The sequence below is a fragment of the Pseudoliparis swirei genome, chromosome 16 (assembly GCF_029220125.1).
Source record: "Pseudoliparis swirei isolate HS2019 ecotype Mariana Trench chromosome 16, NWPU_hadal_v1, whole genome shotgun sequence".
In the NCBI taxonomy this organism is placed as follows: Eukaryota; Metazoa; Chordata; class Actinopteri; order Perciformes; family Liparidae; genus Pseudoliparis; species Pseudoliparis swirei.
In genome coordinates, this window is record NC_079403.1 from 9,055,680 (window position 1) to 9,079,327 (window position 23,648).

A 23,648-nucleotide genomic window follows, 5' to 3' on the forward strand; every position below is an offset into this window, starting at 1 on the left:
TCAATCATCGAATCAATGATGGGCTAAACTTATTTTCACTAATACTCTTTGGTGGTGATATTTACATGAACAAAAAAGCAAGTCGAGCCGTTCATGAAAATGTGCAATGTTTTTTTAGAGACAATGAGAGCTAATTTGACATGATCAATTCCTTTTATCATTTTACAATTGTTTTATTGGGATGTCACAAAGTGGCTACGTGTTTGTAGCTTCACATATACATAGGTGTATGATGCAAGATCTTAATCTGTAGAATCATTTTACTGGTGTATGAAAATAACAGAGTATTTATAAATATGTGCCAAGTAGCTGCTTGTAGCCTACCAGGGTTAGTCCAGCAGATGGTGCTCTCCTCTCTATCGCTCTCATTGTATATCTATATCTATCTAGAAGTATCTGTTACCGTTAGAATAATATTACCCTGACAACATCCAGCCTACGGCTATACCTATTTAAACACATGTTGTAATGCTTCTAGCTGGTATAACATGTACATTCATGTTTAAAAAACAAAAAAACAGCTGCCACAGTTATCCTCTCTCACATCTGCCAGTAAACTGTATTTCTCTCATTGCAGGCACATGTGATCTCTGCCATATGAGATGGAATACCAAAACCAAGTATGACTTCGGGAGTCAAGTTTATCCATGGCACCTCCTTTAAGGGTTTTCAGGCCAGGTGTCGTAACTAATGTGAAAACTCAAACCCTCCCAGTGTTTCTCTAATTTAAATTTTTCCTTTTTTTCCTCCTTTTTTTTTTTTTTTTTAAAGCAGCACCCTGTGCTCCGTCCCCCCTTCCACGCAGAACAAACGCTATATTCATCTGCTCCGACTTGCAGTTATACTGAAACTCCCTGCGGGAACTCCTGGGGAGCCTACTTTGCGCCACCGTTTGGAGCCGAACACAAAGCCATTCATATCAGGGGGTGAAAACAGGCGAAGAGCCTGCTCCGGTAGCCCAACTATGTGGAGAACATGCAGCATTTTTGGCGCATGGAGTCTAATATTCTTGACAGAGGTTTGCGCGCAGTCTCAGCGGAGGTACATCTTTAATTTAATTTATTTATGTTCAATCGATTGGAAAGCTTTATGAGGGAGCACGGTGTCGAGGATCTGAAGCAGCGTCAGTCGACTGGAGTTTATTTCGAGGAATCTCTCTGCAGTCCGGAGCGCATCCAGTCAGGACATGTGGCGCATTGAATTAAGTCTGTGTTAAATCTGCCGCAGGCTGTCGTTAACGTTGAAACATGTTTATTGCCTCTCACACGCCATCAACATTTCATATTTTGTGAAATAGTAAACCTTTTCTCCCCCCCCATCTAGACCAACCTTCACATGCGGTGGAAACATTACAGGGGACTCTGGAGTAATCGGGAGCCAGGGGTACCCAGGAGTGTACCCTCCAAATACCAAATGTGTGTGGAGAATCACAGTGAGTCCAATTTCATTTTCACGTTTAGCTTTCATAGTCAAGAATACATTGTTGTTTAAGAACACAGCAAACAGCACAATATAATGATGTGATTCTCTAACCCCAAACTCCCAACTTTCTTCTAAAAATACTCAACCACAGCCAGCTTAATGCGGTTTTTGCTGACTGGCTCCCTCCATTACGTTACTGTCAAATTAAACAGTCATGGTGTTGGCTGGACCAAGTTGCACATTTTCCCTTTACACAAGTCAGATCTACTGTTCACAATATGTTGTTATAGTGTCTGCAATCACATGTGGAGAACATCGTTTTACGTCATTAAAACAACAACAACAACATTCTACTGCTCTCATATTGACATAGCCTACGTTTAACCCTGTTACCCTCTTGTTAATTCACACCCAGGTCCCTGAGGGAAAGGTGGTGGTCCTGTCATTCCGCTTTATTGACTTGGAGAACGACAACCTGTGCCGCTATGACTATGTGGATGTTTACAGCGGCCATGTCAGTGGGCAGAGACTTGGTCGCTTCTGTGGGACGTTCAAGCCAGGAGCCCTGGTTTCCACGGGCAACAAGATGCTCTTACAGATGATATCTGATGCCAACACAGCTGGGAGTGGCTTCCTGGCCGTTTTCTCTGCTGCCAACCGACATGAAAGAGGTAGGCAAACATGGGAGGAAGAAGCTTCGAGAAAAGCTTTGGCATGCTGGCTCCTATGTTGCTGTCCTATATGTATAGGTGTAGGTGTAGAGAATACCTTGCTGCTACCCAAGCATGTAAAAGCCAGACACGTGGGACTGCATCTTAGCCAGGATTTCTCTCCTTAAAGGAATCTGATACTGGCCTAGGAGTGTGTCTGTGTTGGCATGGGCTCAGTCTCTAAAAAGCCAATTAACAAGTTGCTTTAGTGAGGTCATTGCACAGTCCAACTATACCCAGGCGGTCAAAGAAAAAATGGACTTCCTCAAGCAGAATTCAGTCTTTAGGCATATAGAGGTGCAGTAAAAGAAAAGGATGTATAGGTTGATGTTAAGTCAGTAATAAACGGTGAGCTGTGGGTTTAAGGTTCCAAAAGGGAGGAATATCTTTCGCAGTATGATGTGGAATTTCTCACTGACATTTTTTGGAGCACCTTAGTGGAAGGCACAGGTCAGAAGTATTACTTGGAGTTGAATGAGCCTCTTCCTCTCCGCAGGGTTGCAAAGTAACTTCTTCCGCTTTTGTGGGATTTGAATGGCCGTCCGGTCTGGCTCTACACGATGGATGGAAGTGGACTGTTGCCGTTCCGTCTTTTAGCGTTGTCACAACTGTGCGGCACAACATTTGTTAGGTGTCTATTTTTGTCACTGTGCTAACTTGTACTTGTTCATGTTGGAAAGAGAACATCAATTTAAGTGTATGGTACAAAGAAAACTGGTCTATAAGAGAGGTAGTCTGAACAATTTAGTAGTCTGATGCATATTGTCTTTTTTAAACTGTCCTCTGCACATAGTGAATACAACATACATTACTGGAGGCTACAGGTCTTTGTGCATAGTTCATAAATAATGTGGGCATGTGTCTTGTTTTCATACTCAAACTCACATTTCCACTGAGGACCGATTTACTTTTTAGGGTGGACATAATGACAAAGAAGGCAATGATGATAAGATCTGGATCATTCCCTTTAAAGAACTTGCCTGATATGTTGCAGATATTTCCTGGTGACTCCAAGGTTAATATTTGTTATTACTCCACAGGGGACCAGTACTGTGGAGGTAGATTGGACAAGCCATCTGGGACGTTCAAAACACCCAACTGGCCTGAGAAGGACTATCCAGCTGGAGTCACCTGCTCCTGGCACATAGTTGCACCAAAGAACCAGGTCAGAGTTCAACAATATATTCATTTCTTTTTTGTTCTTCCTAAAAGGAGATGTTAAATGAAAGTTCTTAAAGGAATACAGATATAGGCAAATGTGCCTATTGAACAGCTTAACCATTAATAGATAAATGAAGACACTAATTAATCCGTTTGTCTACAATAATTCACTGATGGTCCATGCGAACACCTTTCAGAGCCACGGTGTGATGTTGTGGTTGAATAAATTAGTCTCTTGTGAAATAAAACATGTATGACAAGTCACCTCAGTCTGTTTACAGATCTTGGGGAATACTACTGCATATGTGAAATAAAGTTGTATAAAGCCTTTCGTGACTCTAGCATAATAACCCCTGAATTGTGGGTAATGTAGGCACCAGCTTTCAGAAGAATAATGCATGGACTAAAACAATATATCTAGTTTTTCTGTGTTGATTTTTAAATTATCCTTCATGAGTCCAACATTGTTTTAAGTGTGCAATGCTAAATTGTAAAGGACTTTTTTAGGACAGCTTAATGTGCAATGGGTGTGGAACAAGACTACATCATCCCACAAATGATAGGGTACCCTTTCGTCAAACAGCGTATCTTGATAGCCCTGCTACAAGCTTTTGGTTCATGAAAAAATATTTTCTTTGTGATGTGTCTCCTGTGGCAGATTATTGAAGTCAAGTTTGAGAAGTTTGATCTGGAAAGGGATAACTACTGCCGCTACGACCACGTCTCCATCTTCAATGGGGCAGAAATCAACGATGCCAAGAGAATTGGCAAATACTGTGGAGACAGCCCCCCAGCGTAGGTGATTCTGATTTTTTTTTCACTAAAACGTCCATCCTAGGAATTCCTCTCACTTTACACTCTGCTTGTCTGCGTTTCCTTGCAGGCCAGTGTTCTCAGATGGGAACCAGCTCCTCATCCAGTTCCTGTCAGATCTCAGTCTAACCGCAGATGGCTTTATTGGACACTACAAGTTCAGACCAAAGAAATTCCCCATCACCACGATACCACCCACCACTACCACACAGCCAGTCACCACCAGGCCCATACGTAGGTAGCAACTTTGACCCAATAAAAACATTTAGAGGTCTTCTAACATCTGCCTTTGTTGATGCAGCTATGAGACATGCTGGCTTTGCACTGATTCTCCAGCCAGCACTTTGAAAGCAGTGAAATCTGCAATCTGCTTCTAATAGCAGATCTGGACAGGAAAAGAAAAAGTGAAGTGTACTGTTAGAGTCCTCTTAACACCATTTATGTGTAACCATTTAAAATAAAATGGGTAAAAGTCCATTAAACCAAACAAAAAGGTCACGCTAAACTTTGGATCTTCACAATTTGACATGCAGTTGTGATGCATCGTTCTCCGTTGTGCAAAGAGTGAATATAACATACATTACTGGAGGCTACAGGTCTTTGTGCATAGTTCATAAATAATGTGGGCATGTGTCTTGTTTTCATTCTCAAACTCACATTCCCACACACTGTTGTTTTTTCTCTTAGTCAAGCCAGGTTATTTTGGCGACTCCCCGCCATGATGTCATACTGTGACAGTTGCTTTCTGGTTGGTTTATCATTCCTGTCTTTTCCTTCTCCAGTAAGAATAACATTGAGACTGTCACTTTGAATTTTCTTGGTTCTTTCCTTTATTGAAACTGATTCTGTACTGTAAAAACAGATGTCCCCTTCACATTATCTCGCTATTTTACGCGACACAGTCTTTTGGAGAGACTCTTGTGTTCCTTATATTTCTACAATGTAAATAAACCATCGTAGAAACAGATGCAACCATAACTTACACTCTCGTATCACTCGCAGGCAAAAATACAGAGACTGAATGTTCTTATGTATGTGTGTCCCTGCAGCTCTGAAGTACTCTGTAGCCCTCTGCCAGCAGAAATGCAAAAGACGAGGAACACTTGAGAGCAATTACTGCTCCAGCAATTTTGGTAAGAACATCAGTGCTTATTGCAATTCATTTGAATGTCCCAGCTCTGATAATGTTATTACTGTACATATTTACTGTGACTGTACATGCATGCAAAGTAAAAAACCCTAACAGTACACATACTCCAAAGATTCACAACAGCACCGGGAGCCAAATCTCCCCAAACAAGCAGTTTACAGTCATGTCACTATTTGCTCCTCTGATTTCTCACTGCGCATCTCAAAGACTTCCTTGATAGCCTGTCAAGAAGTGAAGGAGTGTATACATACAGTAGGACACAGTTACATCCAGTGTAAACACACACACACTCTCCGCCTCTGACTGTGGGTAAACTGTTGATAAATGAGCGTGTTGATTCAGGCCTCCGTTTGCTACTCTCCTGCTCTCTGATGTTTTCCACCATTGAGATGTTTACCACATGCGTTAGTTGGCATTTTCAAAGAGTCCACTTGGAATTGCATCGGGAACTGTGAAAAGACGAGTGACGTGGTGGTGCGTGCGGACAAAGGGACCCGTGGGATGGGATGTGGCGGTGGAGTCGGCACACAATATGTGACAACACATTTGGATTAAGTGACGAGACGACTGATCGTTCCTCTAATTAACACTTAAAGCCATAACTGTTGCTAATGTTTAATCCTATAATGTGATATATGAACTTTTAAATGTCAAAAGCCATTTCCTGGTTTATATACGATAGCATCAGATATAATAACATTACATTAAACAGGCAGTCTTCTAGCTATTCTCCTCCATGTCAGGAAGTGAAACAGTGAGGCAGTCCAGACATATTGGTACCATCAATGAAAAGAATCCTGTTCTTACTGAATGAAACATGATTCCCTCTCGCTCCACTGTCCCTGCTAAAGGTCAGGTCCAGACAACAAGCAGTCACGAGACTTGGATAGACTAAACAGGGAATGACGCACCCATTTGTGAGCATAACCGAATATCAAAAAACCCAGTAGTTAGCAATTCTGTATTCAGACAAATTAACCTATGAAGTTAACATTTGTTAGTGTCTTTGTTTTGTTTACCAATGTCCTAAAACACAAACATTACACAAAACAAAACATACATGTGTGCTATCTATTTTCTCTCTATACTAGATTGTATAGTTCTCCTATCGGGTTACCTTCACTGACTCAAAACATTTTAGTTCTCTGCTGGATAATTATGACATCACACATTTAACTTGTCACAGACAGGGCCTTATCATGGAAATACTTAACTTTGAAAGTCTCGACATTTCCGTAAGTGATTTCCTTGATGTGTTTTTGTGAAGGAGCTATTAGCTCATGGATGGATGAAGGAGCCATAAAAAGGTAAAAAGGGGAGTTTTGAAAGCCTTTAATTCACCATGACATCTTTACAGACGAGCACTCGTCGTAGGCACACATTGTTCACAATTCGGTTGGATTATTGATGACGACAATACAAAAGCAGATTCCCTTTACCACAACTAGGTCTATGTTAAATTCCCTCTTTAAATTCCAGGCTCCCCTTTCTCTGATCTGCTGAGTTCTTCGCGCTACACACATTGGCCCTACGGCTCTAAATAAAATAGCGGACTAAACGCGTTGGCTTCAAGTATAATAACATGAGTATTTTAATAATCAGATGGAGGTGAAAATATTGTTGTGGCATGAATAGTAAGAACTTTAGGGATCCCCTGATATTCCCATCAGCCTCAGAGGCACTTTGTGCCTAGTCATAATTAGCATGCTAACATGCTCAAATGTTACTATGTCGGCATTTAGCTGAAAGCACCAGTGTGCATGAGCACAGCCTCACCAGCCTGTAATCGTGTTATTGCCCTTCTGATATGAGTTAGTGACATCTTCTTTTACTCTTTTTGTTTGTGTCATTATGCAGCTGCTGTTGCTATAAGCATTTAATTTTGGGCTTTTGTTCTCACCACAGCCCAGAGACTTGAGATAATTTTGTAGTTCAGCGACATTTCTAGATCCGTGGGCTTTATCCTTGTTCATGAGGAAGTGTGTCAAGTATTGTGTTCATGAAAGGCACACACATTGTCTTCAAGTGGTACACTATTTTAGTGGATTTTCACGTAAACGTTTATTTGTGTGTGTCTATGACAGCGATAACTGGGACAGTCATCACTGCTGTGATGAGAGGAGGAAGTATGTACGCCACTGTCTCCATCATCAACGTGTATAAAGAAGGCAGTCTGGCCATCCAGCAGGCAGGAAAGACCATGAGCACCAAGATCATCATCCTGTGCAAGAAGTGTCCGTTTATCAGAAGACGTGAGTTCACAGAGTGCTTCATCAAATTGGCACCACAAAAAAAGTATCTATATCCAGATGATGATAATCAATAGAAAGTTCCTGGCTGACTGTTCTGAATAACTTATGGCTCTGAGTTTGCCTCTGTTGCTGTGCCGTCACGCTCAGTTGATAGAGTTTGCCCCAAAGTGTGAGGTGAGCGGCAAAACTCACTGTCCAAACAGTCGCAACATTAAATATGTTTATATCTATGCATATAAACATATGGTATACAGACCCGCCGCTGGGAGATTCTGATATTGATATTTGGCCTCCCTGAATGTCTCTGCCGTTCCGCCACTGCATTCAGGTTTTTTGTGTGTGACCTCTCCAGGTTTGAACTACGTCTTCATGGGCCAGGTGGACGAGGATGGCCGTGGGAAAATCGCCCCTCAGCACTTTGTTATGCCATTCAAGGCAAAGAACCAGAAAGGACTCAACGTTCTGAGAAATAAGCGGTGCTGAGTCCCAGTATCGCTGAGGACTTCCACTGGACTCCTTGGCCTGATGCTCAGCTGTGAATGGAAAAAATTAAGGGAAAAATTATCTCCATCTCAACAACACAAACGCAGGCCAACCACATAATTTAATCTGGATGCAAAGACGAAAAAACAAAACATGAAATCTACATTATTCATTCACTTAAGTGCAACAAAGATGTTTGTATTTATAAATTAAGCTGCAGATCACAATCCTTAAGAATAAACAAGAAGACATTGTACTTCTACTCTTTTACGAGACCAGTCTTTTTTTCCACCTCAGACTAATCAGCAACCAGATGAGTTGTTTCCAACGTTATTCCACCACAGCCCATTCTCACTCTGCCTCGTCACCTTCCTGTTATGGCCTGAGCAGGAATTTAAATTGTGGCCAGTAATAGGAGCCCCGAATATCAAATATCGCGATTCACACAGATGTGCTTCATAAAACAAACATTACTCGGATTGTTTAAAACTTCCAGTGTCCACATCTGACCGTGTCTTGTGATGGTAGGCTACTATTCATTTATCATTTTTCCCTTTGAGTGAATAAACAGTGGGATTTATTATTTAATATGCATGAAACCAATATAGTATTCAATTTCCCAAGCCTAATATCCATAGGTGATTTGTCAGATTGTTGTATTTCTTTAATGACAGTAGTCTGGAGTTAATTTGTGTGAGTTCTATCCGATTGGCCAGGATTTGGATGTTTTTAAGTGGCGATGAAAAGTGCAATATTTAATATGTACGTGATTCTTTTTGAAAGATTGTATGCTGGTTTTATGTGAAACAAATGATGAACTTCCTAGCTAAAGCTCTTTTTCTTTAGCTTGTTTACAGATGCAAAGCACCGCTACCAGCATACATCATTTACTTGTTTTTTAAAAGGCAGAGGTATGAAAAAATATTTTCATATGAAAAAGTCTGAATATTATTTCTATTTTGTTTTCATCTTCCCAAATAAAACTCCTTTTACATATTCCTTACGAGTGTCTGCCTTTGTACAAGAACTTTCAGCTAGAAATCGAATAATGCCAAATAATATGTGGATCGGTCTGTTGAGAGGTCAAGGCAACTTATGCTAAGCCTGAGAACGGGTCAGGTGTGTATGTGACTCACGTGGACTGGATCGATTTCATAGCTTTCTCAACTGAGTGGCCAAAGATCAGTTTTCAAGGAGAGGAATCAAAAAGTAACAAAAAGCAGCATTTATATTCAGCAGAATCAGCTCTTTATGCCATTAAATCATTTTTGTCTGTTGAAAACAATAGTTTTCTTTATTTACAAAAAGGTTGAATAGCTGATTAATACATACGGGGCCTGAGTCAGGAGGATTTGGTTGAGAATATCTATATATGTATATAGCTATATATATTTCTAGTTAAGGTCCAGGTTTAAAAGTTGCTTCTGTGACTCAAAAGAGTTCTTTGCACATGCTCGGATCAGAGCATCCCATACAAATGAGAAGCAGAGGTTCTGTCAAGAGGGGAAAGGGGAAGTGATATCTAGTCTTGTTTTTTTAGCTCCTTTGGTAGAACATGGCATATTTGGAGGTCCTGAAGCCCAGCAGGTCCCTCATTTCGTTGCGAAACTTTGAGAGGTCCTGGCGAAGGTCGTTCAGATTCTCCACCGTGGCCTGGTCTGTGCTCTGCATCTTCTGCCGCGTGGAGGTCAAGTAGCGGTGAACCAGACAACACATGATCTTCTGATAGTTCTCATCTCGCTTCTGCTTCAGGTTCTTCCACTCCTGGATGGAAAGTGACAATAAAGGGATTTATAACAATGACAATATATTGCACAAAACATCAATTAACATTTTTTCAAGATTACAGGAAGGGATCGAATTCAACTTTACAGAAAATAAATAAAAAACAAAGATGCACAAGCAGCAGTCTTCCTTATACAAGTTAGGGTTCTGCATTTCTGACCTGTATGAAAGAGTTGTTCTTACCCTGAGGCTATTCTGTCTCTTCACCATGCCTTTTGAGGTGTGCGAACAGAGCCACTTGCTCATGCTGATCACCAGGTAGCAGACAGTCTTTGGGGAGGGGAGGATGTTGAATGGCGGAGGCATGGTACACTTGTCATTAAAGTAGCTCAGCCACAGTTTGGCACGAGCAAACTTCCACTCCTTGTCCTCGTGATTCTACAGCAGCCCAAAACCCAACGAGAACTTTGAGAACACAGAAATGTAAGAATATTCATCCACACACACACCCACAACTTTCTATTTAAAGAGAAATCTTGAAAAAGCAACACAGCTATTTTTCCTGTATAAATCATTGAGGGCAAAGATTGTTCTGGACAATAACGTTTTGCTTAGCATAATCTAAATCAGTTGTTCAAAATAAAAATAAAATGTGCAGCACAGCAGCATCGTTCCAAAGTAAACACTATTCAACGTATGTGCAAACAGGGTGATTTTGAGAAATATTTAATCTGAACAGGAAATAAAAACAGTCGCAATTTTTGGTTCCGAGTTGAACTTAAATGACCCTTGACAGCAGTTAGAAACAAAGTCCTTAAGCACCAAAAGTTGTTCACACTTACAGCAATTTGTCTGAAGCTTTTATGGAGCATGGCCACCAGCAGCTTGGTCAGCACAATGACCACCACAATGTTGTATGTGCCTATGATCATGGCACCCACAAAAGAGCGCAGCTCCTCTGTGTAGCTGATGCGGGTGACGAAGAGCGCCACGTGTGCCAGGGAGAAGATGTACCAGAACAGGGCGTAGCAGGTCCCCATGAATCTGTGAAGCAGAAGAAGTCGGTAGATGTCAGCGGGCATTTAGGAAACATGTCTGTCATCTAATTTTACACTTAAATCATGAGTCAGACCAACTTAATCGGCTGTATTTTTACAGCCCCATAGCCGCTAACATCTCTCAACAAGCATTCTGCACATTCATCATTGTATAAAATGACGGACTGAGGTTGGCTCATACGTGTGGAATGCATCATTGCTCTGTTGCTGGCAGAATATGCCCTCGCAGTCCTTTGCTGAATTCTTGTCTGGGTCTTGCTGGTCCTTTCCGTAAAGTTGGGTGAGTCCAATGGTGAAGGAGAATAACACCAACAGGAAGAGGCCTAAAAACTTTCCAAACTCCTGCAGCATCTGACCCATGGAGATCTGAGGACACATGCATATTTGTTGTGTTAGTTCAAGAAGACATAACTCCTTTTTTGTTGTTGTCAGTTTTCTGCCAGCAAATACCTTTGAGTCATGCACTTGTCTGAGTAATGTGCTCTGCAGGGTTGATGTAATGATATTACATAAACCCTAGATGTTGTTGTTATTCTTATACAATAGCTTCTGTATACTTTCACACTTTTAAGAATTGGTATCTTTAACATGTTGGCAGGCAAGGTAAGCTGTATGTCTACTTGATTGTGATGTTTTGGTACACTTTCAACATGTATCCTCTGTAAGAAAATGTTCTGACCACTTGTAGCTACTCCCTCATGTTCTTGTTTAGCAGTGAGCCCCTGAGGAGGTGGAACAGGCAACATATTCTAGCAGCTAAAATACTCTCACCCGACCTGTGGGAAGACGGAGCATCATGGAAGAAGCCAGAAACAGGACTCAAAGACAGAGAACGTCTGCTCAGACCACTGGAAACACACTATTTAAAGACCTGCGTGGCTTATCTGTTCTCTAGGACCTAGTGATGCTCAAACAAGGTCAGAATGTTCTCGCCCTTGGAAAACACACACACACACATATAGAGTGTCCAAAGTGAGGGATGACCACTCGCCCTGCACCTCAAGGTGAAATGCTTTGAGAGGCTGATAAAGGACTACATCTGCGCCTTCCTCCCTTCCTCCATGGACCCGCTGCAGTTTGCTTATCGCCCAAACAGATCGGATGATGCTGTGTCTCCCAGTACTGCACCACACCACCACTCTCATCTGACAGCCAGAGGGGGCTATGAGACTGCTGTTCATTGATTATTATAGTCGCTTTCACACCATAGTCTCCAGACTGCCCAGCACTGACTGAGCTGACTGACTACCCACCCCTGTGTGCTGGATCCTGGACTCCCTGACCGCCAGGCGCCAGGTGTCAGGTGGGCAGACACACCAAATCCGATCCCCCAGGTTGCGTCCTCAGCCCTTACTGTACTCCTGCACACACACATGACTGTGGTGGCCAGGTTCAGCACAACACCATCATCAAGATGACACAGTGGTGGGTGGTGGGCCTGATCTCCCCGAAGGCCTACCTGGAGGACCTGTGTGAATGATCTGTCCTGTGGTTGATTGTGGACTTTAGGAAGGTACAACACAGAGGACGACCTCACCACACTGGGGATACTGGGACTACTGTGGGGGGTGAGTGGTAAATACTTGGAGTCCACATCACACCAGGTCAACAAACACAGACACTCTGGTAGAAAAAAGAGGCAGCGCTCTACCACCCCTCAGGCAGCTGAGGAAATTTTTTAGGATTTCCCAGAGGATCCTTCAGTCCTTCTGAAGCTGTAGAGAGGTCCTGACAGGAAGCAACTGCTCCGCTCAGGACAGAAGGCTCTGCAGAGAGTAGTGCGTCTTGCTGAGGCGCACTGTTGGACACTCACACACCCCCTGCACTGTACACCAGGAGGGTGCAGAACCAGCAGGGCACAGGATCGGATCATATCCACCAACAGACTGTTTCAGCTGCTTTCAGGCAGGCGCGCGCCCAGGCAGGCGCCCGTAAGAGAAGAGAGAGAGACAGAGAGACTCTTTCCTCAGGTTTCCAGGAGGAACTCAGGATTGTGAACTCCACCCCCACCCCACCCTGCACTCACAGGCACACACACACACACACACACACACACACACACACACACACACACACTGTTTAATGTGTGTGTTTTGTTTTTTTTTTGTAAATGTTGTACTTGTGCTTTGCACTGCATTGCCTTGCCAGCACTGCCATTAAATCACACACCCTGTGTGTGTGTGTAACATCTTGAAGGTGAAGGGCGACGGGAGTGTTTGCTCTAAAACCCAGGCAGCTTGTTTGAGGAGACGGGCTATTTGGGTGATTCATTCTCTTGTCATGTCTAAATCCCTCAAGCGTATTAATTCCCGTGCCACTTTGTACACATCTGGAATAGGAGCTGAGGGTGCCAGCCTATAGCCTAACACTTCGTTACCATGCAAACAGAGCAAGGACGCAGTGTGTCAGGAGCTCTTAAACTTGACTGGAGCGGGTCTAATGCGTTTACGCTAACTCAAATATTAGTTCCCCACCAAAGCATACAGTACAGCACCAGTTTGCCTTTTGGTTATATGAAATGGTGTACTTTAGCATATTATTATAACATGAAATAATACCAAGTTTGCAACAATGGATGTAAAAGAACACTGAACTTCCATCATTGCGATTCAATTCTTTATGTTCACATATATTATTTAAATAGATTTTTACCCTTTAACATTTTTTGTTGTATAATTGTTCTGTAAATAAATTAACTTGACTTCCAATTCAAAAATAAATTCTCTTTTTTACCAAGATGTTGCTAGAACGGGCTCATCACTCTTCCAAATGTGTTTTAAATATGTTCCAGCTGTGAGTGTCTTTGTTCGATGCATTCTGGGATAAGTATTTTACGCTTTTCGCAGTGTGAACGCACAGAGATAAATACAACCGGGGCACAACTTTTCTGTCATAACACAGTCATACATGTCTCCTGGCATGTCGGTATCAGCTGCGGGAGATTAACACGGTTGGTGAGGTTAAGTCTGGGCCATGAGTGAGCTCATTGTAAGCACACTGTTGATAGTAGATGACAAACACTTTCAGTCACTCTTTCCAACCTCAGTAGGGGGCACCAGCCGGCAGAAATATGAGCTGGCCTCTTCGGGAAGGACAGAATCATCCATTACTGAAACCCACATAGCACTGCCTCACTGTCTGTGCGTGCTCGTGTGTGAGCAGGAGCTCGTCCGACTGTAAATAATTGTGCGCACTCAAACAACACACAATTGAGGAACTGTGTGGGTGCGGGTGCATTAGTGGGAAGGTGTGTCTGGCATGTGACTGCGGCTTTGAACACATTGCCACATCAATTTCCAAAGCTAATACTTTTTCCATCATGCCAAGCCAGCCAGACGGTGATGTCACAGAGTGAGTGAGTGAGTGAGCGGGGAGGAGAGGAGAGAAGACAGGAAGGAAGGAAATGGAAGCAGAAAGATGGAGATTGTAACTGAACTACTGTGTTAAAAGTCACGCACAAACAGCGATTGACTTAATAGCAGGAAGGCATCCATACAAATGAACTGAAATCACTGAATACGGAACTATTAAATTCTGCCAGAAAAAGACAGACATTGGCTGGCTTCATAATATTCCTGCCAGCTGGCTGGTGGAAACTCAAAATCAGGATGCAATAATAAAAAAAGGGGACACCCATGGCACTGAAGTTGTTGAAAAGAAATGATTTAAACCAGATTTCTGGCTCGTCTCGAAAGTTGAAAAAAAGAAAAGTGATTGAATGAACGGCATGTCAATCAAACTCATGCGGAGAAGAGCAAACACATCTCTTCCTTTGAGAATAACCCTTCAGTGCCTTCTTTGCTCTTCTTTCAGTGAGGAAATACTCTCCAGTTCTGATACAACTGATACTAATGCAGCATCTTGAGAATCCATCAGAGTTGTTTCGAACAGTCACCCCTCTGTGATGTCTCACACACACACACACTAAACCATGATTGTGTCGCCCCTCAAGGGACACTGATTACTTCAAGCCTGACAAGATGGATTTTCATGAAAATGATCAGATAAGAAAATGAAATCGCTCTTCTCACGATTTATAGATAAGGCCCATGGTGTTGCAATGGCTTGTCATTATTACAAATGTATTGCTCAACATTTCCATAACCTTTGAGGGGGGAAAAACAAGTGAAGAGAACATCATGTCTGCCAATTGTGAATGACTTAGCCAGCTCAGATTGAGGGTTAATCAAATACAGGATTTATAAAAGTTTACTTAACACTGTCCACTTGGATCTCTTTTTGACAACCATCTGTGCTTAATGTACGGCACTTATATTGAATGTAGTCCAGTTCTCTGTTGTTGAAAATGTCAAATCCCTAAAATGTCCTCTTGCCAGAAAAAACAATGTTATCAGACTCGTTTGTCAAATTAAATCCACACAGCAGTGACAAGTTCAGAAAATGAGTTTAAATGTTTTCAACTGCCTCGACACGATGTAATGACTGTACTCGTCCCTTTAAGTTACGACCATGCAGACAAAGTATCAGTTCAGATGGTAGTGGATCAGACTTAACTGTATGTCAGATTGTGATAGAAACCAACCTAGGATCCAATGACAATGTGTTGAGTGAATAGAGTCTGATCCTCCAGCCTCAAGCGCAGTTAGCTAGAGAAATCTATTTTGTGCAAACTGTCTCTCCTTCATGTAGATGATATACATGATGAGAGCAGGACAGTGATGCATATGGCAACTAAAGCTGCAAAGCTTGATGATGTTGTGCCCAGTTTGTGAGGAGCACATTATTACAGCAGGACACATCCATCTTCTGCCTCAGTTCACTGTGCTTATTCCTAATGCTCATGATGATGGTTATGATTCTGCGGAGCACAGCTGGTGTGATGTTTAGTGTGGGCTTGAGTGTTCACACTTCACTGAGGGAGGAAGAGAGTGGGTGGTGGGGTTATAGAGAGAATGATAGAGGAGGGAAGCAGCAGCATCATTTTTACATATGAATTTGGTCATTTTGCAAGGTTGTTTTTTTCATAAAATCATGCCTGAATACATGATCTCAAAACTTATTGCATGTCTGGCTCCACTGGGAATCAATTATAACTATGAATATGTCGAGATGCTGAGCCTGTGACTACTTTTTCAGAGTGCGTCACCACTGCTTCCTTACCTGTAGCGGTCCCAGTATGGAGCTGGTGGTGTACATGAAGAAGAGTCGCAGGTAACTTAGAACGTTGGCAAAGGCAAACAGGCCCTCAGCCACCAAGATGGGATGGAAGGCATCCCAGTTCTTCCTCTCTGTGTCCTCCACGTTCTTGAACTGAGGAACAAGCAAACACATTCGTAAACACATACTTTTGACAGCGCTGATGGGATCCAGTCCAATGTGATGCTAACTTACTTAGTTAAATCAAGTGTGCTGGCTAGCTGTTGATTTGCAGGACACACCTGATTCAGCTAGGCTTAATGACGGCTGCCTGGTTTAACAGAAGCTTCATCAGAGTGGCATCACAACTAACTGTTTCTATGAAGTGGTGATACAGTATGCACAATCAGGAAAATGTGGAAATTAACTTTTTAATATCTAGGTTGGAAAACAGTTCAAGAGCGGATAGAGACTGGCTTGACTGTTTCAGAGTAAGTTTACACATCAAGCTTTCTTCAGAATGAACAATACTGACACATATAAACATGTGTTGTAAGTATAGCAATAATTCAACACTGAAATTAAACTATTACGATTAGTACCTCTTGTATCTGTCTGGTAAATGTAAGGCTACAACCCTAACGACTGGAGTCCTGGAGACAGGGGGAATCTGCTCGCCTAGTCGAGTAAAATAAAGTACAATAAAGCCACAACTTGTAATTTTTAAACTTCAGTTTTTGTACAGATGAAGAAATAATATACTGCATGATGGATTAGTGCGTTCATTTATGAACTTTAGGTGTTTTTTGTTTTACCTTTGGACAGAACTCTATATATAGCGACAGGAATGAACTTTCTGAATCCAGTTTTATATGCAGTTATCCATCCTCTAATTATAAAGAGTTTGTGTGATGTGTGTGTACCTTGCTATGAGCAACTATCTTAAGGGCAAAGGTGGCTAGGTAAAGGGAATTCATGACGAAGCTCAGCTGGTTCCGAGACTCATCCAGAAAGTCTTCCAGCCCCTGGTACCACAGTCGCTTCACATCCGACCACACCATCCCTACAGGAGAGCAGGAAATCCCCATCATCACACACATGTATACACACACATCACTGAAAAAAATAAACGGCATTTTGGTGGCATCCTCTACATTTTAAAATCACTTCAACCATAAGTCATCTCACGGTGCAGAGGAACAGGAATGTGTGAGACCCAGAGATCAGAGATTCATTGGCTGAAGAGCCGTCTGTGAGATTTAAGGAGGTGAATAAAAATGGACGTCTGTGTCTTGTGGAATTTCATAAATTCTAAATGTACGGTAAGGATAATAAACTCACGGAAACTTAACTCCGGGGATACAGTAGTGTGACATTTTCTATGCCTTGATTCTAATAAATTCTGACATTACATTGGACCTGAATGATCTGAAGTATGCAGACAGGGTTTGGCATGGAAATTCCCTTTCTTTTCTTTTTTTAATAAGGAATGGTTGATTATGAGTTGAGAGATGCCATTGAGACATATACAAACACACACACACAAGTGGCCCAGCCCAAAGCCACACTCAACGCATCTGATTTCCCCATTAATGTGAGGCATCTGGGGGAGCAGCAGGCTGGAGAGAGCAGGAGACAGATTAAAGGGGCGGGGATGGCGTGGGAGAAAGAGAAAGCAATGGAAAGCAAAAGAAATGGAAAGCTGCTGTGTGGCTCGTCAGTGCTGTCTGTAGACATGTAGAAACATTAATGGCTCTCTTTCACATAATAATAACGCTTGCATTTGATTTGTAAATCATTATGACTCTCATTGTTGTTATTTTAACAGAGCTTGGTTTTTTTGTTAATGCAGCAGATACACTGGAGCTGAAAATCGGCACCACAGCAAGTTCTTAAAACTGAACTTTGATGTTACTTTTTTGCTGTTCTTGAGGAATCTTTGCCCTAAGGCTATCTTGGCCCATGAAAGAGCTCATTAAACTGTCTAACTGCTGATCTCACTCCTGCAAAATACAGAATTAATTGCAAATTACCCCACAACTATCTTCATAACATTAAATAATAGAAGTCAATTGCTTTCATAAACTGTCAGGTGCAGTTATTGGCATCATTTATCAACCCTGCAGCGATAGTGGAGCCCAGAGCAATGAGGTGTGGTTGCCATGCTTTGTGTCTGGGAGAGAAGGGTGGGATGCTGCAACCATAAAACAAATATCTCTGCTGAGAAGACAGGGCCATTAAAGCAACTGAATGATCATGCTAATGGCTTCTTGGCTCAAGAGGTCCTTCCCCAGAGAGAGACAGAGTCCATTTCTAACTGTCACTATCCCGCTTCATCCGAACAGATATGGCTTACATAGATGTGTTTGTCTTTGTGCCAAGACATGTTTGTATGTATGTGAGCTGAGTCCAGTGATAGCAGCACTCAGATGGGCCGCAGGGGATATGAAGAAGAAGCTTTCCTTTCTCTACGGCTCACTTAGAGGCAGAACTGACAGATGTAATCCAGTCAAGGCAGTCTTTCTGTCTTTGAGTATAGAAACGGCTGTTTGTCATGTTGTGCCTGATAGGATTACGGTTACAGGATACTGGACTTAGCCAAACCATTACAGGAATCTCTCATTTTCACTCTACCATGCAACGATATTCTATTAAATTCTCGTTTGTACAATTTAATTATTATCATATTCGTAGTTCTATTGTGTCCATATAAAAGTTAGAGATTAATTATTATTTAATTATAGCAATCTGTCTTTTCAGTACTGCAATATAAGCTATATTATGATTGCAATTTACATGATACCCCAATATACATACAGTGTATTAGTATGATATATATTGATTCAAAGCTGACCTATTATCCATAGGATGAGCAGGTAATCTATCATCTCCAGCGCAGGGCCCATGGTGTTTTTCTTGCCGTCATTGTAGACCAGAGAGTACAGGTTTAGCAGCAGCAGGAAAGTGAAGTACGAGGCGCTGTGGATGATGAACTTGACGAAGGGCGTGTGGATGATCTGGCCCACCCGGGAGCGTGGCACCAGAAGATAGCAGATAGAGAGCAGTGGCCAGAGCATCGCCACGCTCAGCACCGTGGCCATCTTTAGACAGGTGTGCTTGCGCCGATAACTGGCCGTCTCCCCAAACCAGACGGTGTTGAGAAACTGTTGACAGTTGGACTGAGCCACAAACTGTGAAAGAGGCACCAGGAAAGAGATCAACACGAAGACGTGGAATTTAGGGGAATTACAGTTTCACTCTGTCGCCGAGAGTTAGGTTAGGTTAGCTGAGGATATCTCTCTCTCTCTCTCTCTCTGAATATTAGGCTGCAGCCGGTTAGCTTAGCTTAGCACAAAACACATCATAAAATGGTGGGAAACTGAAAGATCTGCCTGCCAACACGTTTTTAAGTGAGTCAGCTACAATTGTATCACTGTTCTCCCTCCAATAAAAATCCATGTACGAACCATAAATAACACTCTAAGTAGGAGTTTTAAGGCAACCATGACAGGGATTTTTCTCCAGCAGGATACAACGCTATGCCACTCGCTGTGCTGTGATATATGGGTCACACTTTTCACACTGAGCCATCCCAGCTGTAAATCATCATCGGGGCTCAAACTTTTAACTTCAGTTTGTTGCCAGGAGGAAGAACTTTATATTGCCAAACTTATATTTCCAAAAGACGAATAAAACTTGATGGAACAATATTGTTCTGCAAATAAGAAGTAATTCATGATGAATAGTGTAATGTTTTATCTCACTGATCTGTCGACAGTTGTGGAATTAAATGATCAAGTAACATATCTACCCACATCCTGAACCCATCATATCATAGATCGGCATGCTACATGACAAAGCCAAAAAACATGAATGTCTCACCTCTTTTTGGTTGTACTTGATGGCGAGCTTGAGTCGACTGAGGTTCATTCGCTCCTCAAGCAAACCCCTCTTGTCAACTTGATCCTCGTTGGATGTGTGGTTGAGAATCACTTCTAGCTCTCGAGAGTTTCGAGCCTGAGCCAGCAGGTCCTTGGCAAACATCTTACACTGCTTCGCCAGATCATCATAATCATTTCTGGAACACGAAAATTAAGATAAGAATGATTATTAATAATAATAATAATAATAATAACAATACATTACATTTTTATAGCGCTTTTCAAAATACTCAAAGATGCTTTACAACACATAGTTAAAATATCCTAAATGCTATGCAATAGAAATAAATAAAAATACAATAAAAACAAACGATAAAAGCAAATAAGAATGTAGAGAGCACACAATCACACATTAAAAGCAGTTTTGAACAGGTGGGTTTTGATTTGTGATTTGAGCAATGAAAGTTCGGTGCAGTCTCGGATGATTTTGGGGAGTGAGTTCCAGAGGGAGGGGGCAGAAATGGAGAAGGCTCTGTCACCCCATGTCCGGTGCTTTTCTTATCTCTTACATTCTATAAAGTAAAGTGGTGTACAATGTCACTGTGTGCATGCATGTACCCACATCTGTGTGTATGCAACATGTTTATAATCATTATGTGCAATGAAATTAGATGAAAACGACGCACTTAAATGACGGACAGACATGCCGCGGTTGATAGGAATTGTACCTGAACTCCACCTCAACCAGACTGAGCTCCTTGAGGTCTGCACTCAGCTCAAAGGCCCTAAGTATGGGATCTTCTTCAGTCAGCATGATCAGAGAGGGGCTGGCCAGGCAGCGGTAGATGTCCAGGCGGAACCTGATCCAAAATATATCAAGTTGAATGAGGAGACGAACGTGGTGGCAATCAAGAAAGGGAAGATGAACATGTGAGGGAAGGAACAAAATCAGGTGGGCAAAAAAAGGAAATGTGGAAACAAACATCCAGCCATCGAGCTGTTTCACTGCTTTGACCTCGGTGTTGTTTGCCCACGAAGCTGCAGACTGATTCATTTAGCTCACTGTGTGGGAAGCTACACTGGCCTGCAGAGAAGGATCTCATCTCAAGATCTAATCTGCGAGATGGTATCAGAACACCAAGAACCACTAATTAGAGTAAAGCAACTTTCTTTTATCTGACAGATCGTAGTGATATTATCTTCCGGTGTAAAACCACTACTTATATGACCAGTACTGTTGACCCTCTCTATTCAGCTAGACGAGCTCGGAGTTAGGAGTCCTCTGTGTGACAAAGAAAGCACTGTAAGTATTCATGGAACGGTAGAAAAACAAAGTCAATGCATATGATAGTAAATCAATTATTCCCAGATGTTTAAGATGACATTTAAAGTCGGTGCTATCATTAAAACAAGGCGCCCGGATGCTTAACTAGAACCTTGACACGCCAATTGATTCAGGGCTACTCTGGAGACATACCAGAGGAAGGCCAAAACAAGTATGTGAAATGACGCAGGCATCACCTGGAAGATAAAAGTGATTTTGACCATTCCAAGTTACAGTTCAGTGTAACACTAGTGTTCTGGTTTAAATCAACTTTTCTGTTTTCTGACTTCGAGCTCACTGCACTGCCCGTACCTGGAGTGTCGCAAGCTGTCCTTTTTGTTTTTAGCGTTGCAGAGCGTGCACTCGCAGCCGACAGCGTGCGGCCGGGGTAGCGAGATGTCCTGCTTCAGCAGCATAGTCAGGATCTCGTAGTTATTCCTGTGGGCCGCCAGGATGACCGGAGCCACGTCCATGGTGGTTGAATACTCTGGGTTCTGAATACGCTGCATCAGTTTCTGAAAAAGATAGAAATATATAGACGGAGATCTGTGATACTAGGCAGAAACTAACAGAAAAGACACATTTTTTCTGCCTGTTCTTTGCATCTGAAGTGTTTTTTCTTGCAAGAGGGTTTGTATAGTAACGGTAAGGGGAGACTAACTGCAATGGAGGGCTTGGAGGATCTCCTCGGCCTATGGTTGAGGAGGATGTCCACAGCTCCCACCACCTCAGAGTCTATGGCCACCAACAAGGCGTCCGTCGCCTACACAGAAACACACATTTTCAAAGATTCAGGTAGCAGGTTACGTGCCAAAACAACTTAGATAACAACAAGGTTTTTAAAAAAGTGATGTATTGTACACGTGTGTGTCTCTACCAGGCAGCCATGCTCCAGAAGAAGCTGCAGGATGTCTAGATTCTCATTCTCGATGGTGATGGTGATGACATCCCGGCCCAGCACGTCCATGCAGTTGAGGTTGAGCTCGCCGTGGCGGTTCTCCTGGAGCAGTTTCTTCACCATGTAGTAGTCGCCTGAGAAGCATGTCAAAGACAAAGCAGCATGAAGGGAATCCACTTTCGAGAATGTTTGCAGTCAGATCTATAAAAACAGCAACGTATTATGTGGTTTGAGCCAAACAGACACTTTTGCAGGCTCAGCTCCAGCAGTCCTCTTCACCTCAGTCGTGTATAACAATAACATCTCCCTCAAAGGACACTTGCTGTTGCTGAGCCATGCTCATAGTTACTTTATATGGTCACAATGGCAGTTGCCGGCCAGTTCACCTAAAACAACCACTGACAACTATGAATGAAACATTCTCCTCCCATCTGACGTGATGAGAAAGCCCATGCCTCTTGGCTATTTTACGTGTGTGCCGTTTGTGTGCATATAACTTTCCTCATGCAGGAGCTGTGAAAGGTCAGCACACCGGGGAGAAAAACATTCAGAAAATCAGACGTTCAGCTAATTATATCATAACCCATAACCCCCCCAAATACTCAACAATTTGGTGCTTGCTGCCATGGCCCTGCTGGAAATCTGTCCAGTTGTTAGTCATGGTGCATTTTAATTATCACACATAATGCTTTATTAAAATTATGATTAGTTAAGATTCCACCAACAACATGAGCTTTTGCAATAACCTTAAACACACCATTATGAGTATCAAAAACAATAACTATGGGATTGGGTTTAGGAGGAAACTAGAAACAAAGCACAACAAACCTTTCTCGCATGCCAGCAGGAAGAGCTTCTCGTCCAGCGTCGTCTCCTCTTTCACCTCTCTCACGTCTTTCAAGGCCAGAAATGTATACGGAGAGGAAACGTCCGTGCCCTGGTACAGAGCTGCCATTACGACAGAGAGCGAGTACGGCCAAACACTGATGTGCATCCCACTAAAAACCAGCGACCATTCACACGAGAAAGCCGGACATACGGGGGTGACATGCGAGGGCTCCTGCTTCCGTCGTCTGTCGCAGCGCAGCAGAGAAGACTCAAAGCGTCGTCATGCGGCGAAACCGATTTCCTCCGGTGGTGTTATCGTCGTCGCATCGTTCCGTTTGCGCGCGGCTGCTGGGCTGAAAATAGGACCTCCTTTTGTCTTTTAGTTTGAGGTCCCGCACGAAATGAGCTCAGATGTCGGTTTCATAAATGCAAGCGGCGACTGCGGTCCGGCAGAAGGACACAGTCAGCTCCCTCGCCGTGTTTACTACATGCACCATCTTCTTCGCATCGCAGGCTCTCCCGTGGATCTTTTTGGTCCTGATGCTGCCGACGAGGCTGCCACTGCGCATGTTTTCCTCCTCCACCTGCTCGTTTATTTCGCAGGCTCACAAGCATGATTATGTAACAAGGCACGTCAGTCCAGCTTTGTAGGTTACTGACCATCTCAGTGTCTGTGTGTGGTCATATTATGGCATGCCTATAACACTCAGCATACACTCTTGAGCATTATATGAAATGCATATGGGATAAGGTATATGCATATGATCATCCAATGTGACAAAGAGAAAACTAAAATATTCCTATGGATTGTGCAGGATTGTGTTCACCTGTAATGTGAACATGTCC

At 42.6% G+C, this 23,648-nt stretch overlaps 2 protein-coding genes across 2 annotated transcripts; one reads left to right on the forward strand and one right to left on the reverse strand.

The window, feature by feature from the left end:
* Window positions 1–818: 818 nt before the first annotated feature.
* Window positions 819–8,990, forward strand: pcolce2b (procollagen C-endopeptidase enhancer 2b). Its single transcript, XM_056434248.1, has 9 exons — window positions 819–1,041; window positions 1,324–1,432; window positions 1,838–2,093; window positions 3,173–3,297; window positions 3,952–4,088; window positions 4,177–4,340; window positions 5,156–5,239; window positions 7,341–7,508; window positions 7,861–8,990. The coding sequence occupies exons 1-9, from the start codon at window positions 965–967 to the stop codon at window positions 7,989–7,991; spliced, it is 1,251 nt and encodes a 416-aa protein (XP_056290223.1). The 5' UTR covers window positions 819–964; the 3' UTR covers window positions 7,992–8,990.
* Window positions 8,094–23,371, reverse strand: trpc1 (transient receptor potential cation channel, subfamily C, member 1). The gene is made up of 13 exons (XM_056434247.1): window positions 22,803–23,371; window positions 21,954–22,108; window positions 21,738–21,839; window positions 21,389–21,591; window positions 20,481–20,612; window positions 19,754–19,949; window positions 18,726–19,062; window positions 16,795–16,934; window positions 15,896–16,045; window positions 10,956–11,140; window positions 10,559–10,760; window positions 9,960–10,154; window positions 8,094–9,755 (listed from the first exon to the last, which is right to left on the reverse strand). The coding sequence occupies exons 1-13, from the start codon at window positions 22,966–22,968 to the stop codon at window positions 9,528–9,530; spliced, it is 2,391 nt and encodes a 796-aa protein (XP_056290222.1). The 5' UTR covers window positions 22,969–23,371; the 3' UTR covers window positions 8,094–9,527.
* Window positions 23,372–23,648: the final 277 nt, after the last annotated feature.